Source organism: Bemisia tabaci, chromosome 5 (assembly GCF_918797505.1).
Source record: "Bemisia tabaci chromosome 5, PGI_BMITA_v3".
Taxonomy (NCBI): Eukaryota; Metazoa; Arthropoda; class Insecta; order Hemiptera; family Aleyrodidae; genus Bemisia; species Bemisia tabaci.
In genome coordinates this window covers 17,743,654-17,757,442 of record NC_092797.1, presented here as the reverse complement: position 1 = coordinate 17,757,442, position 13,789 = coordinate 17,743,654, and the positions used below count along the sequence as shown (strand labels likewise).

Here is a 13,789-nt window from a genome sequence, read left to right as displayed (position 1 = left end):
CAGAGGGATTGTTGGCCTTTTCAAAAAGTTTCATCGATATCTGTGGTTTAGTTTCTTTTACAATGGACTCTTAATGGAGCTGGACGTAAACGGATGCGCAGCGCTGCAGTGGTAGTTGTTTGTACTATGGTCGCGGGCCCAGAGACTTGCCCGGACGCGGGCATGCCCTGGCATGTTGTTCATGCGCTGGTCTGATAGAGGTCTGATAGATTCAGCGCGGTTGAAACATAAACACTGTTGTGTGATAAGAAAAATGTACATGGTAATTCTTGTTTTTCCCAAGTTTTTTCGTCGTAGGCTGGATTTTTTTAAAGATTAATGTTATAATCATTTGATCGTCGTGTACCAGTAGGAAATTTTACCGGAAATTCAATGATCCTCAGACAAATCGTGTAAAATTCTGCGTCTGAAGCAGGGATAATATCTCTTGATTTTTGATATGGTGCCGAGATGTGCATTTGAAACATGGGTTACTCAGTCAGATAATTGGAAGTGAATTTGGATGGTGATCCGTTTTGCCCCCAACCACACCTTTTAAAGTTTTACAGTAAGTTTCATCGAGTTTTATTTGTTTCAGTTTGATCGCCATCAATGGCAAATGACTCTATCCATATAACTTAAAGTTGTTACGTTTGGGAAAGCAAGTTTCGTTGGGTCCCTGTCCCCGCATTCACTGCAGTAGATCTAGCAACTTCAGAGATTATCGCTAAATGAGAAATTCATTTAAACATGAAGAATGATAAACCAAGGGAAAATCAAATGTGTCTGCTACCGGAAGAATGGATTTAGTCTGGGAGCTGAGCTTCTGTCACATCAGTCTCTGTCGGAACCTTAGAACTTGTTCATTACTAGTTGAGTGTAGAGGTGTGTTACCAAAGACTCTTGAGAGCTCTCTGGCCTACTCAGTGACATTGACAACCGCTTTTAGTTTCCGGAGCGATCATCTGGAGACTTGCCATGTCAGTCACCTAACTGCTCTCGAAGCAACTGATCTCTCGAGGCCAGGTAGCTGGAGAGCAGTATGGTGAGTGGCGTAGAAGTGAGGTTAACTTTACTTCCTCTTCATTTTGCACCTTTTTTCTCCGGAAATTGCATCAGAAATTACAGCATCATCAGGACTTCTTTGCAAATGAATGAAGTGGGTAGAATATTCCTTAGAAACGTTAAGGTTTTTCAAAGTGTACTATCACTCTCCATCCTTGAACCAAAATCAATTGTGGGATTACTGCAGGTACCAGTGCATCTCCTTGTTCACAACTCAACACTTACTAAATTCTCATTTTTTTCGTCATTTGTTCCAGGTTAGATCACAACTTCAAACAGCCATAATGTCCTCTTCAACAACCAGGCATCTCCCACTTCTATTCATATCTAAATCTGTTTCAAAAAGTCTGCTTTCAAATTCAAGTAATTTTGGAAGGCAGCATAAATCTCCCAATATTTTCATGACAGCAGCAAGCCGGTATGATCGAACATTTTCAACATGCCGACGCCCTCTGCAGTCTTACTCTCCAGATAAATTGCCAGAAACAACCGTGAGGAGTAAGCGTATCCCAATCCCAACTTTCAGAAAAGCAGAGGCATATCTAGATAACATAGCACTGCAAGATCATCATGGTGATTACTCTTATCGAGGTTTATTTGAGAGTAGCGCATCATTTTCAAAAATTCTAATGAATGAACTAGGTGGCAAAATGCAGGAACGAGTCGCATTTTTGTGTCCCAATAGTGCCAGTTATATCATCACTCAGTGGGCTTGCAGCATGTCTGGACAGATTGGTAAGCATTTTGCCGCACCATTTATTTTAGTGACCGTAAGTGGGTATGGAAATTTTTGTCATCGATTTTCTAAAAAATTGTGCAGTTTTTGGAAAAATGCACACACAAAAGTATTTGAAATAATACTTACTCGTAGTTGGTGTACGTCCAAACAGTTGACATTATATTCAATTTTCTGTACTTGGAATTTCGGGTTTTGCAAGAATATTGATGCTACTTATTTTGAAACTAGCTATATCCAAAAATCGGAAACTGCTACCACCTTCTCCTTTTCTCTATGAACTAATATGATATCCAGAGAAATGCACTCCTCTAAAAAAATTCAGAAAGCATGCATTCATGGATGGAGCTGCAAACATTTCAATTTTCAATGTAGATAATTTAATAATAGTGCAGACTAGTTTCCATTCATGTTCTCTGAAAATGCAGGATGGCCCCATCATGGACTTTGCATTGTTTGTGAAAATGTGTAAAACTTTTGAAACTTACTCGAGTGCTTGCCTATCGGGTGAAAAGTGGTCATGAAAATGTCACAATGTTACTTCCAAAGGTTAACATTGCAGCAATTTTTTTGCAACAATTGCATCACATGTTTTTGGCAGTTGCCCGGTAGGCTTACTGAAAATGCACAAGCTGAAAGAATCCACTTCTACTAAATTTACACGATTTCCAATAAATAAAATATATTTATTTTTAATTCAACTTTTACAGGGAATTGGTGAAGATAATGAAATAAGCACATGTAGAAATGACTCATTGTTTTACTGATTCCTCTTTTTTTTACAGCTGTTCCCTTGTGTCCATCACATCCTCCTACAATGTTAGAATATTTTGTCACTGACAGTGATGCAAAAGTTCTAGTCACTACCAAAGAATTTTTGAACGTACTGGAGGACCTTGCAAAGAAAACCGGACGAAAATTACTTCTGTTTGACGAGAGTCTTTCCGATGCTGCCATGGTCAAACAAGAGAAGAAATTATCATCAAGTGCTGAAAAAACTGAACAGGTACTTTTTGTGCATAACCAGACACCACTTTACTCTGGTACTACCGTTAGCTTAACAGTCAGATCTACATTACGGTGTTTCAAAATTTCAAATCCTATTTTAATTTTTTAGAAAGAAACCAACCAAAATTTTTGCTTACAATTTTGTGAAAATAATCCTCTAATGGACAAGACACATTGGAACATTTTCAAATGGGGATGTTGGTTGGTTTCCTCCCATACATTAAAATAGAAGGTGAAGTTTTGAATCTTCGCATTGTAGATGTATCTGTTTTAGCTTACTCCTATCCAATTATCAAGAATAATCTTTAAGAGTTCCATTTATCTGTGGAAATGACTTCCATAACTGAATTACTAAATACGAAAAGGGCACATGTCCAGAAAACCAAATGGACCACTAGACAAGGCACGAATTCAAGCATTCTGATACATGTTTCTTATTCAGAATTTCACGTAGAACGCGATTCGCGCAACGAAAATTACTGAAACCAACTCCTAACGAAGATATTTACCGTTTTATTTCACATTGGTTATGCGGATTTTGAACTGCCCGCTCACGAGAAACTCAAAGCTCTACATGAGTCAAATCGAGCACTACAACGGTTTCAGAAAGCCTCTCAATCGAGCAATATTCATTTCCTTCCATGTGTTGTTCAAACTATAAGCAATTTGCTATAGCTGAGCCAAAGCGTCAAGATTGAGGTTGCCAGATTTTTATACTGCAAGAGACTGTCGTGATAACGTTAAGCGCGCGATGTGAATGGAGAATTTGCACGCAATTTTTTTATTGCTTCATCTGAACGTGCCTAATGAGCTGAGTTCGCAACATTTTTCATAATTTTTTTCTGACATGGGAAATTGGAGAAAAATTGATTTAAAAGTGAGAAAATGCGCCGCCTTGTGACGTCATCTGGCGGCATTTCCCATTTAAACACATGTATTTTAGCAGAATCGGTTATTTTGTCATATCTCCTCTAATAATTGCTCAATTTATGAATCAAAGGTATCTTCGTGTTCAGTTCACTCAAAGGATTCCACTTAAACAGGAAATTCATCAAATTTCAGACCCTTGCAAATTCTCCATCATGCAGATCATTGAGTTTTCATGAGCGGGTGGTTTGAATTCACACATCAAGAATCATTAAATATCTTCGTAAGGAGTTGATTTCGGTAATTTACGTTGTGCGTATCGTGTTTTACGTGAAATTTTAGTTCAGAAGCATCTATCAGAATGTTGAAATTCGTACCTTGTCTAGTGGTCCATTGTTCAGGAGACACAAAAAACTGTTTATTTCGTGGTAGATATTTTTTGGAAAATCGTTACGTTTAAAAAAAAATCTACCATGAAATAAACAGTTTTTTGTGTCTCCTGAACAACTTGGTTTTCTGGAAATGTGCCCTTTTTGTATTTAGTGATTCAACTGATGTCTATCCACGTGACAACTTCAAAGGAACCCTCATGATCTTTTCAAGCAAATTTCTTAGCCAAGAACAACAGTGATCTGGGTCAAAATCATGACTTTCCAATTATTAATACTGAATAGGTCTGTAATGTATGAACAAGTATTTATACACAGTTTCAACTCCCAATTGCATTGTCAATTCGTAAACTTTTTTTGTAAAGGTTTTTTCCCAACCAAAAAAAGAGAAAAAAAGGAATTCTGTTTCCTTTATTTTTGTGAGACGACACTTATACCAGAAGCACATGACACTCTTGAATGTCAAATCGAGCAAAAAAGTTCTAAGAATGAGAAAATTTACTGAAAGTTTGACGGGTCTTTGTGCTGTTCTCTCAGGATTCAAAATCTGATGCCCAAGACACCAACGTTAAGCCGCTTGTGGATGGAGGTCTTGAACCAGAACTTTACAGTTGCTTGGACGCTTTAATCATCTACACATCTGGCTCCACTGGCTCTCCAAAAGGTTTGATTCCATCATTGTTCCCTGATTTTCTTTCTATTCTAAATAAAATTTGCTTTTTTAGGAAATTTAAAGAATGTAATGTATGAATTCAATTTTTCTTTCTTTTCATTTTCGGCGCAGTTGTCCACTCAGTTAATCCTCCTCCACTCTGAGGTGTTTTGAATTTTGTCAAAAGGTTGTTGGCATCTCATATGATCATCAATAAAAAAAAATGTTTGACATCTCATTCACTTTACAGTTGAAATGAGAGTAGTGTTTAATGGGTCAGTGGCACAGCTTTTCTGTAGAGTATCGGACAGTTCATCATTTTCTGGATGAAGGATCGTAACTCCATTGTAAGGTTGCGAAATTGAAGCAAATAAATTTTTGACAGGAGTGTACCTGTGCAATTTTTAACCAAAATGTTTCTGATTTTTGCACAAGATCAGAAGAAACAACAGTGAAGTTTTCAGTCAGAGATGTCTAAGATTCTCTCCGTGAAAATTCAATTTGAGAGGAAATTTGGCAACATTGAAATGTAGTTACTTTCCTCCGTTAGAGGAACAACTCTTTGTACCCTAATTGTAAAATTTTATGAAAAAACCAACAAATTTCTCAAAAAGTTTATAATAGCACTTCGCAGGTGAGAAAATGCCTATTAAAATGTGACCAACCAAAGGCTGACTGTCATAATAAGCATAGTAGGGCATGTCTTCCAGTGGCGAGGTGTGAATGATCGATTATCGATATCTTGCCATTTGAAGCTATGGTAAAGAATCAATTACTAAGGTGTTCCCTGATAATCGATCTTTTTTCATAGGTTTGAGTGGCGTATTAATGGATATATCACAAAGCACGCCACGCCACTGATGTCTTCGGCTGAGCTTCAGCCAATCAGTGATAGCAAACTCCTTTACTTGGCTAAATTATGACAGACTGACAAATGTAGCGTTTTAAATGGGTCCAGATTTCAGCAACTTCAAACTAATTTTTTTCTACCTTTTCAAGTAGAAAATATATATATATAAAAAAAAAAATATGTAAAAAATATTGAGAGCTCATTTCACTCAATACTTTAAAAAATTAATGAAGAAAATAGGCGCCTGGGCCTCAATTGTGCTAAACGCTCTCTTGGAACCTTAACAAGGTCTGTTTCTCATCAACATCATTTTATGCATTCATCATCAATTGATGGTAATTCTATTGAGTTTTCTTTGCTATCAAACAAAATTTACAGAAAAATGTTGAGTAATTTACTGAGATTAAAATTAATCCTCAGATGAAAAAGAAAATATCACAATTTAGATGCTCTTTCTTGAAGATACATTAATTTTAATCTCCATTTTGAAAGCCTAGCTCCTAATATTTGTTTGACATTGTAGGTGTTGTGTACAACTACACCAATTTGGAGGCTCAAATTTCTTCATTGGTGAAAGCATGGGCCTGGACAAATAAAGATGCCATCCTCCATACTTTACCATTACATCACATTCATGGTGTCGTTAATGCTCTCGCCTGTCCTCTCCATGTTGGAGCCAGGTTAACAGTTCATTATTTTGTAAATTAAAGGTATAGCATCTAGAAAGGAGCAATTGCAGTTATGAACTTTCAAACTTGAAATCGGCTCTTAAGGGTTAATCTTCTGAATTTTTCAGTAATCTTTGCGCCAAATGATACAACCTCTCCAAGCTAAGTAGTTAAATATCTCATTTTTCTCTCCTATTTAAGGATCTTTTAGCTTGACCCTATCTGTATTGGAATAATGTCTCCAATCTTCACACTTAAGATCTGTATCATAGCAGAAAATATCTGTTCTTGTATCATTATGAAAAATAGGTTGTGTTTTAGATGGGATCAAAGTATCTGTGCAAATATCTCATCTCAATTTGTAAATTCGTGATCACACATCTGCTACATCTTTCTTGAATTTTCATGGTCATTGATTTTTTAAAGTTTTTGATGTATTTAGTAGCTGAAGGCTTTTGAAACTATGAAAGAATGTATCTTGGTTTGCAATGTCACATATTTCTTATCATGTTTTATTTTTTTGAGGAGTTATTAATCATTCTTAGAACACAAAATATTGTGTAATCTTTCCTTGTCTTTTTAAGATAATCCCAGAAACTTAGTACAAAATTAGAGGTAGATTGTGAAACATTGCAATCCAGATAAGTGTTTCCATAGTTTCACCATTGATGCATGCCTTTGTCAACATTAACCAATTTTAATATTCTTACTGTCAATTGAACTCAGTATCAGCTGGTCTTATGAAGTCCATTTACCTTCCAATCAATAACACACAGAATTGAACTTTCGAATCTTTAGCAGGCAAATAGTCAAATGCCTATGTAAATAGCTGAATATTCACACTTGAAATATTATTATGATTTTTTTTGCTAATTTTGAACAAAATATCAATTTGATTTTATAGGAAAGAATGCTCTATAGCACTCTACAACGATCTTTTCAATGATTCCCTGCTTTTGAAGGAGCAAGGAACTCGATATTTGCAGCATGCCATAAACTCCAGAATTTTTGAAATGTATGCAGAGCGTTTTGAGAAGAACATACAAGCCAATTTTATATATTTGTTGGAAGCTTACTTTCAAAATATTTGAAAATCGAGGGCTTGTCAATTTTCTTGTCAAAAATATATAAATTTTAGCAGACTGTAAAAATTCGGCTGTTTAGGCATTTGATAAAATGCCTAATCGGACTATTTACCTGCAACAAATCTGTTTGTAATCTGACCTCATGAAGAGTTCATTACCGCCTTTTCTTTTTTTTTCAGATGTGTCATGAGACCTAATTTTGATCCAGCAGAAGTTTGGCACTATTTGTTAGCTCTAAAGCAAACTCCTGAAGAAAGAGTCAACATATTCATGGGCGTTCCTACAATGTATGTGAAATTAATTGAAGAGTACGATAAAGCATTGAGTAAGACTGAAAAAATGGTTGAGTATGTCAAAAGCCATTGTGAAAAAAACATAAGGTAAGTAATGACTGAAGTAAATGTCCATTTGCCATTGTGAAGGGCTGTTCATAAAATAAGGTACGCTCTGAGAGAGGGAGGGGTCTAGAAGAGCATTATGCCGTTTGGTTTTTATGTGTTGAAAGGTAAGGACCTGTGTCTGAGAAGCGTTAGTAGGAAGAGGGGAGAGTCTAGAAAATCCGAAATTCAATATTACATATTTTATGAATGGCCCCTAAGATAGTGCGGCGTACTCCGCAAGATTTTTGAAAAGTCGGAGGTAGAGAAATTATTAACATTTTATGAATGGGAAATCTCATCATAAAAATAATACTTTTATATATTGCCCAGTGAACATTTGGTATAGATTTTGCTACCTCCAGCTGTATTCATTTAAGTGATTTAAAACTCTGAAAAACAACCTAGAACTCTCAAAACTGTTTGTAAACTCATTTTTTTTTTTTGTTTTTCATATATTGTTTCAAAATTATTTTGCAGAAAAGGCTTTGCTCTATTCAGGAAGCTTGACCAGAACCTGTTTTTTTCTATGAAGTTAAAAAATCAAAAACTCTATACCTAATTTTGTAAGGAGACCCAAATGCAATATTTGCTATTTTCACAAATGAAGCTTCATATCTTATTAGGAACAAAGCTCTTGTTTAATAAGTCCTCTGCTAAACTATTAATCATTATCGCAGTACCGATAGAAACATTCATTAAATTTTTTCTTTTTTCTTAAATTAGACTGATGGTTAGTGGCTCTGCTCCGTTACCAAGTCCCATCTTCTCTCAGTGGGAAAAAATTACGGGTCATAGATTATTGGAACGTTATGGAATGACTGAAACTGGCATGGTCTTGTCAAATCCATTAAATGGAGATAGAATTCCAGGTAATGCTTTGCTATTCAATTGGTACTATCTGTTTCAGACCCATGTCAGAAGCGGATTGAAGTATCCTATCAGATGAATCAAAAAGCTTTCAATTTAATTGAATTTTAACTTTGACTCTCCTCCAGGCAGTGTAAAAATCATGCTAATTAGATTTTATTGCATGTTGATCTGTTTTATTGTATGCATATTTGCCTGATACATTGCGAGTAAATCTTACTCCATAAAATAAAATCAAAAGAATAACGCACAAGAGCATGAGACGCGAAGCGCTTTGGAAGGGTTGGACTGTGAAGTGGTCAGGAAGTGCAGCCTATTTGTCGATTTATAATATGAGACATGACTTTACAGTCTTCTTGTTAGATGATCATGGTAAATAAAACAAATTTGAGGAAATTCAATGAAACTCTGCACCTATCAAAGTTAAGTTCTTAATCCTGAAGAAACTTGCACAGTTCATGAGAAGCATAGAGCTACATATGGAGATCATTGCTATTAAGTTATAAATGCTGTATTAGTGTGGAGAAATCCTGTCAGTCTATGCATAAATGAAAATACTTGGTGATTCTGAATTTGCTTGTTCCTGCATATGCAATACAATAATGACGTTGAAAAACCTGTAATGGAGCTTTTAAGGTATCTTTGGCTTTTATCAAACAATTTTTTTTCGTTTTCTGTTCATTAGTTTTTGATCATTTTTATCATATGTCCAAGATACAATGCTGCAGGGTTTGCAAGTACCAGGAATACTGCAACGTTCGAAGTATTGAACTTCATTTTTTTATTTTATGACTTCCTAAAATACATTAAATATAACCAAACAATCTCAATAATAACAGAGAAAAGTGTAAAAAAGACTGCAGGTTTCAAAGACTACTGGAAGGAAAAATCGGAAATGCCTTTAAATAAAATAGGGGAAAGAAAGCAAGTAAAAATAGACAGCAGTGTAGCATGCTCAAAAATAGGTTCTAAAGGCACAAGCAACGGTTCAGCCATACATGTGCACAAGTAGGATTTGAAACCAAAAATTTCTGAGGAGAGGGGTGCAATTATCAATATCAGCCACCATATTAAAAAAAATTGCCTTCTTATAGGGAAAATTTCGGGTCCAGGGAGAAATTAAGGTCGCTCTCATTGGCCATATTTTCCGAAGCATATGAATTTGAAAAATATGCTTTTTTTGTGACAAATGTCTCAGGCTCTGTAGGACAGCCCTTGCCAGGAGTTGCAGTCCGAATCGTTTCTGAAGAGAATGAGAAACCAGGGTCTGTAATAATGGAAGCTACCGAATCGACTTGCAATATTTTATCAAAAACAGAGGAAATAAAGGGAACCTTAGAAGTCAAAGGTGACGCAGTATTTCAGCAATACTGGAGGAAGCCAGAAGCAACTAAGCGAGAGTTCACACAGGACGGCTGGTTCAAAACTGGTAAGTTTGTAATTACTGTAAAACTAGTAGGTTGTCCAATCGCTAGAAAAAATTTTCAATGGACCTCTCGACGAGTCACAAATTTAATCATTATGATGTATGTTCCTTCTTCAAAATTTTGCGTAAAATATAATTTGTGCGATGATATTGACTGAAATTGCCTCCTAATAAAATTATGAACGTTTTTATTTAACACTGATTAGCCCTGCTCACAAGAAAAACTAGCATCTACATTCATCAAATCACAAACTACAATGGTTTTGGCATGTAGTTTGGCATGTTGATCATACAGTTTTTCTTCCTTGCTATGTGTTATGCAAAGTCTAAAATGTGCTCAATGTGCTCCTGCACAAGAAATGTTACAATTTAATTATTTTTCCCATTAAATATACTCATGTTCTCAATATGTATAGAGAAAATGAGTAAGTTTTCCTACCTCATTTAAGGACACTCCATACTTAGTTATTTCCGGTTTTAAACCGAAAAGGCAACTCAGATATTCTCAGGACAGACTTTAAGTCATCAAGAAAAAGTTTAGTTCTACCTTTTTTCATATCACAATCTGTCTTTTATCTTATAGGTGATGTAGCATGTTACGAAGACAATACTTTCAAACTCTTAGGCCGGAAGTCAGTGGATGTTATCAAGACTGGTGGTTACAAAGTCAGTGCCTTAAATGTTGAAACTGCCCTTCTCGCTCATCCAGATATAGTTGATGTCAGCGTTGTCGGTCTCCCTGACACTACCTGGGGACAAAAGGTTTGTTTTACTCAATTTCCATAAAACAACAGCTAGAAGATTAGCTTCTCAAACAATTGTTAAGTGGGAGTCATCAATAGTTGAAACTATTGACTGTGTCTGCAGGTGCTATGCTGTTGGAAGTTTCCAGCACAAAAAATTAATGAAGAGGAAGCTGTTTAAAATCCTAACCTGCTATCTTCAGTGCCTAAAATGCCTGAATTATAACGTAACTTTTGGTTTTGTAACTGCACAGAAATGATGATATGAATCAAACTTGCTTGCAATTAATTCCTCAGAATACTGTTGAGAGTTTTCTGTCAAAATCTCAAAATCTGATTTTTTGACACAACTCGACCAAAATCGATGTACTGAGACCTTTCTGTCATGGATTAAGATTATTTTTCTCGTGAATGGTAACATTTACCAAATTCACGGAAAAAAATTAAATGTTGATTTAGCATTTATCTTATTAAAAAGATGTCCGACAAGTTTCAAATGCTGATTTTACAATACAAAAATGCTAACATAACATTTTAATTTGTACGTTTTGCAGTGGGCGTAGTTACGTTAGCATTTGTTAAAATGTAAAATCAGCATTTGAAACTTGTCGGACATCTTTTTAACAGTATAAATGCTAAATCAACATTTAATTTCTTTCCGTGTAAAACTGATTGCTTTTCATTGGAGTCCTGTACGAGAGCTAAATTATCATTCTTTTCTGTTTTAGATTGCTGCGTTGATTGTAGTGAAGTCTGGGCAAGAAATCACTCTTCCAAACCTCCGAACCTGGGCCAAAGAAAGAATACCACCTTATGCTGTTCCAACAGTAATGAAAGTAATGGAGAAAATACCTCGTAATGCAATGGGTAAAACGAACAAAAAACAGATAGTACAAGAATTATTTCCAGAACACAAAGGGAACTAGTTAGTCTCTACTTTTAAATGTGCTGAAATATATTTCAGTGAAGAAAAAACAAGAATAAAAGCTTCAGAAAGAAAGGAGTATGTTTGTTTCTCATTTTGCTTCTGTGATAATTGGAATATCTTTTTCCTTTTTATTCTTGACGTTTTCAGAACTGCCGACCCTCCAATATTGATTCATGTACCTTTTTTTTTATTTCTCAAAGATTAAGTCTCCTTTAAATTTGTTAAGCATCACTCTGAATTGAATCTCATTATTTACCAAAAATGATTCCTCTTGTGAAATCATATTTGATCTGTCTTTTCAATTTCCTAACATGATTTTTCCTAATTGGCCAAAAAATGCAATTTTAAAAATTTTTGTTTGTGAGCTCTGTATGGTAAATTATTAGTTGTCAAACCCCAAGTTCCTATATTCCAATATTATTTAGACATCTCTTATAATTTTAAAGGTTCACAGAATAGTCTTGTTAGTTGCGTAATTAGAGAAAATGAAATGACTGTAATGGTTGTTTGAAAAATTGTTCATTACTGTCATTTGAGGAGTGCAGAGAAAGGAGAGGTAAGTCACCTTAGGTACGTTTCAAATCTTGGAAGCTCTGAATTTTTCAATAAATATTGTAACATAAATTTCCTTAAAATTTTTTACCGCAAAATTCTCCTCTGGTTTGAATGGCTCTGTTGAACATATGAAGTAAAGCGAAGTGAACTGACTTTTCATGAGTCAAATCACACACAAATATTGATGAGCACATGAAGAAAGTCTGCAATACCTACACCTTAGGCTTGCAATGTGAGCCAAAGAATTAAGGAGCATTGGCACAAATGAGTGGATTTTAGACTATCATTTCTCATCATGAGATTTTTGTGCGATTTTACTCGCAGAATGTCTATTCATTTGGCTATCTCTTACCTTCAACAGTTCAGTTGACAAAGAGAAAAATCCCTCACAATTTAAACCTCTGCTCTTGGATCCAGAAAAATTATTCAAGATTCACACAATTTTGACAATGACTGTACCTCCTTCTTTCCTCATACTCACCACCGTTTTGTGTACTCTTATTCATTTTTTACCTCCTGGTAACTAGAGTCTCAGTTTGATGTCCTCTCTTTAAGTTTCACAAGCAGAGCCAAGTTTGAGAGGAAGAGGGATAGCCAAAATACCTGCTTAATATGAAAAATTGGTTACATTACCTGTCTTTTGAGTTTCATCAGCTTACGCTTGATGGCAGTGTTGTAAATTGTATGTGTATGGAACTATGGAAGGTGAAACTGCAGAAAAGCGCAACTCGGTTGCGGCATTGCAAAGTTACCGCGCCTGCTTTATTTTTAAGGAGACCAAACCAATATCATGACTTGAAATTTTCAAAGAATATCCTTCACATTGAAAAGGAAAATCACCGAATTTTTCAAGAAATATCGTTTGGGTATTCGTTTTTAATACAGAAAATAGAGGATGACTGAAAATTTACAATGCCCCAGACCAAGATATCCATTTCTGCAGTTTCACTATCGATATTTTCAGACTCCAACTAAGGAAAATACTAGAACATGCATAATGATTAGATCTATAAAATTATTTTTCGTTTTTGTTTCTTACATATCTGCAAAGAGAATTTTTTGATTTTGAATAAAAATCTGCTTTATAACCTATTTATTGTTTTCTTTTAAAAACAACCTCTCTTCCCCCCCCCCCCCCCTCATGAAATTCTGTTTTCAGGATTTACCTAGTGCTTTTCTGGCAGTTTTGACCCTAGCTGAAAAGTAAAAATCATCTGAGAAGGTCTGGCAGTGCTCGAGTTCTCCTATGCTACCTAGGTACTCCCATTTCACACATTTTAATGGGAATATCTATGCCTGTTAAAATTTACTTTTTGGAAACAAATTCATAGAAAATACATTTCTGTGCATTTACACCAAAGATTTTAAGAATAACTAGAAACCCTCATCATTTACTTGCAGTGACCCTGTATTCCCAATCCTTTGATGCACTGAATGATTTTCCTCCCCCTCAGATGAACTTACCTTTGGAATGCGAACACACAAAGCCACTTGTACCACAGCGTTTAGATACCTTGTTCATCATGTACCTAGGTGTCGAAAAGGTTGAGGGCAAGTTATCATTTTCTAGGGAATTTGGAGTGGAGAATTT

At 35.4% G+C, this 13,789-nt stretch overlaps 1 protein-coding gene across 1 annotated transcript; it reads left to right on the top strand.

Annotated features, from left to right (window-relative positions):
* Window positions 1-236: 236 nt before the first annotated feature.
* Window positions 237-13,290, top strand: Acsf3 (Acyl-CoA synthetase family member 3). The gene is made up of 10 exons (XM_019058822.2): window positions 237-547; window positions 1,302-1,779; window positions 2,566-2,786; window positions 4,582-4,708; window positions 6,070-6,226; window positions 7,479-7,679; window positions 8,403-8,548; window positions 9,745-9,975; window positions 10,556-10,734; window positions 11,444-13,290. The coding sequence occupies exons 2-10, from the start codon at window positions 1,329-1,331 to the stop codon at window positions 11,639-11,641; spliced, it is 1,911 nt and encodes a 636-aa protein (XP_018914367.2). The 5' UTR covers window positions 237-547; window positions 1,302-1,328; the 3' UTR covers window positions 11,642-13,290.
* The last annotated feature ends 499 nt before the right edge of the window (window positions 13,291-13,789 follow it).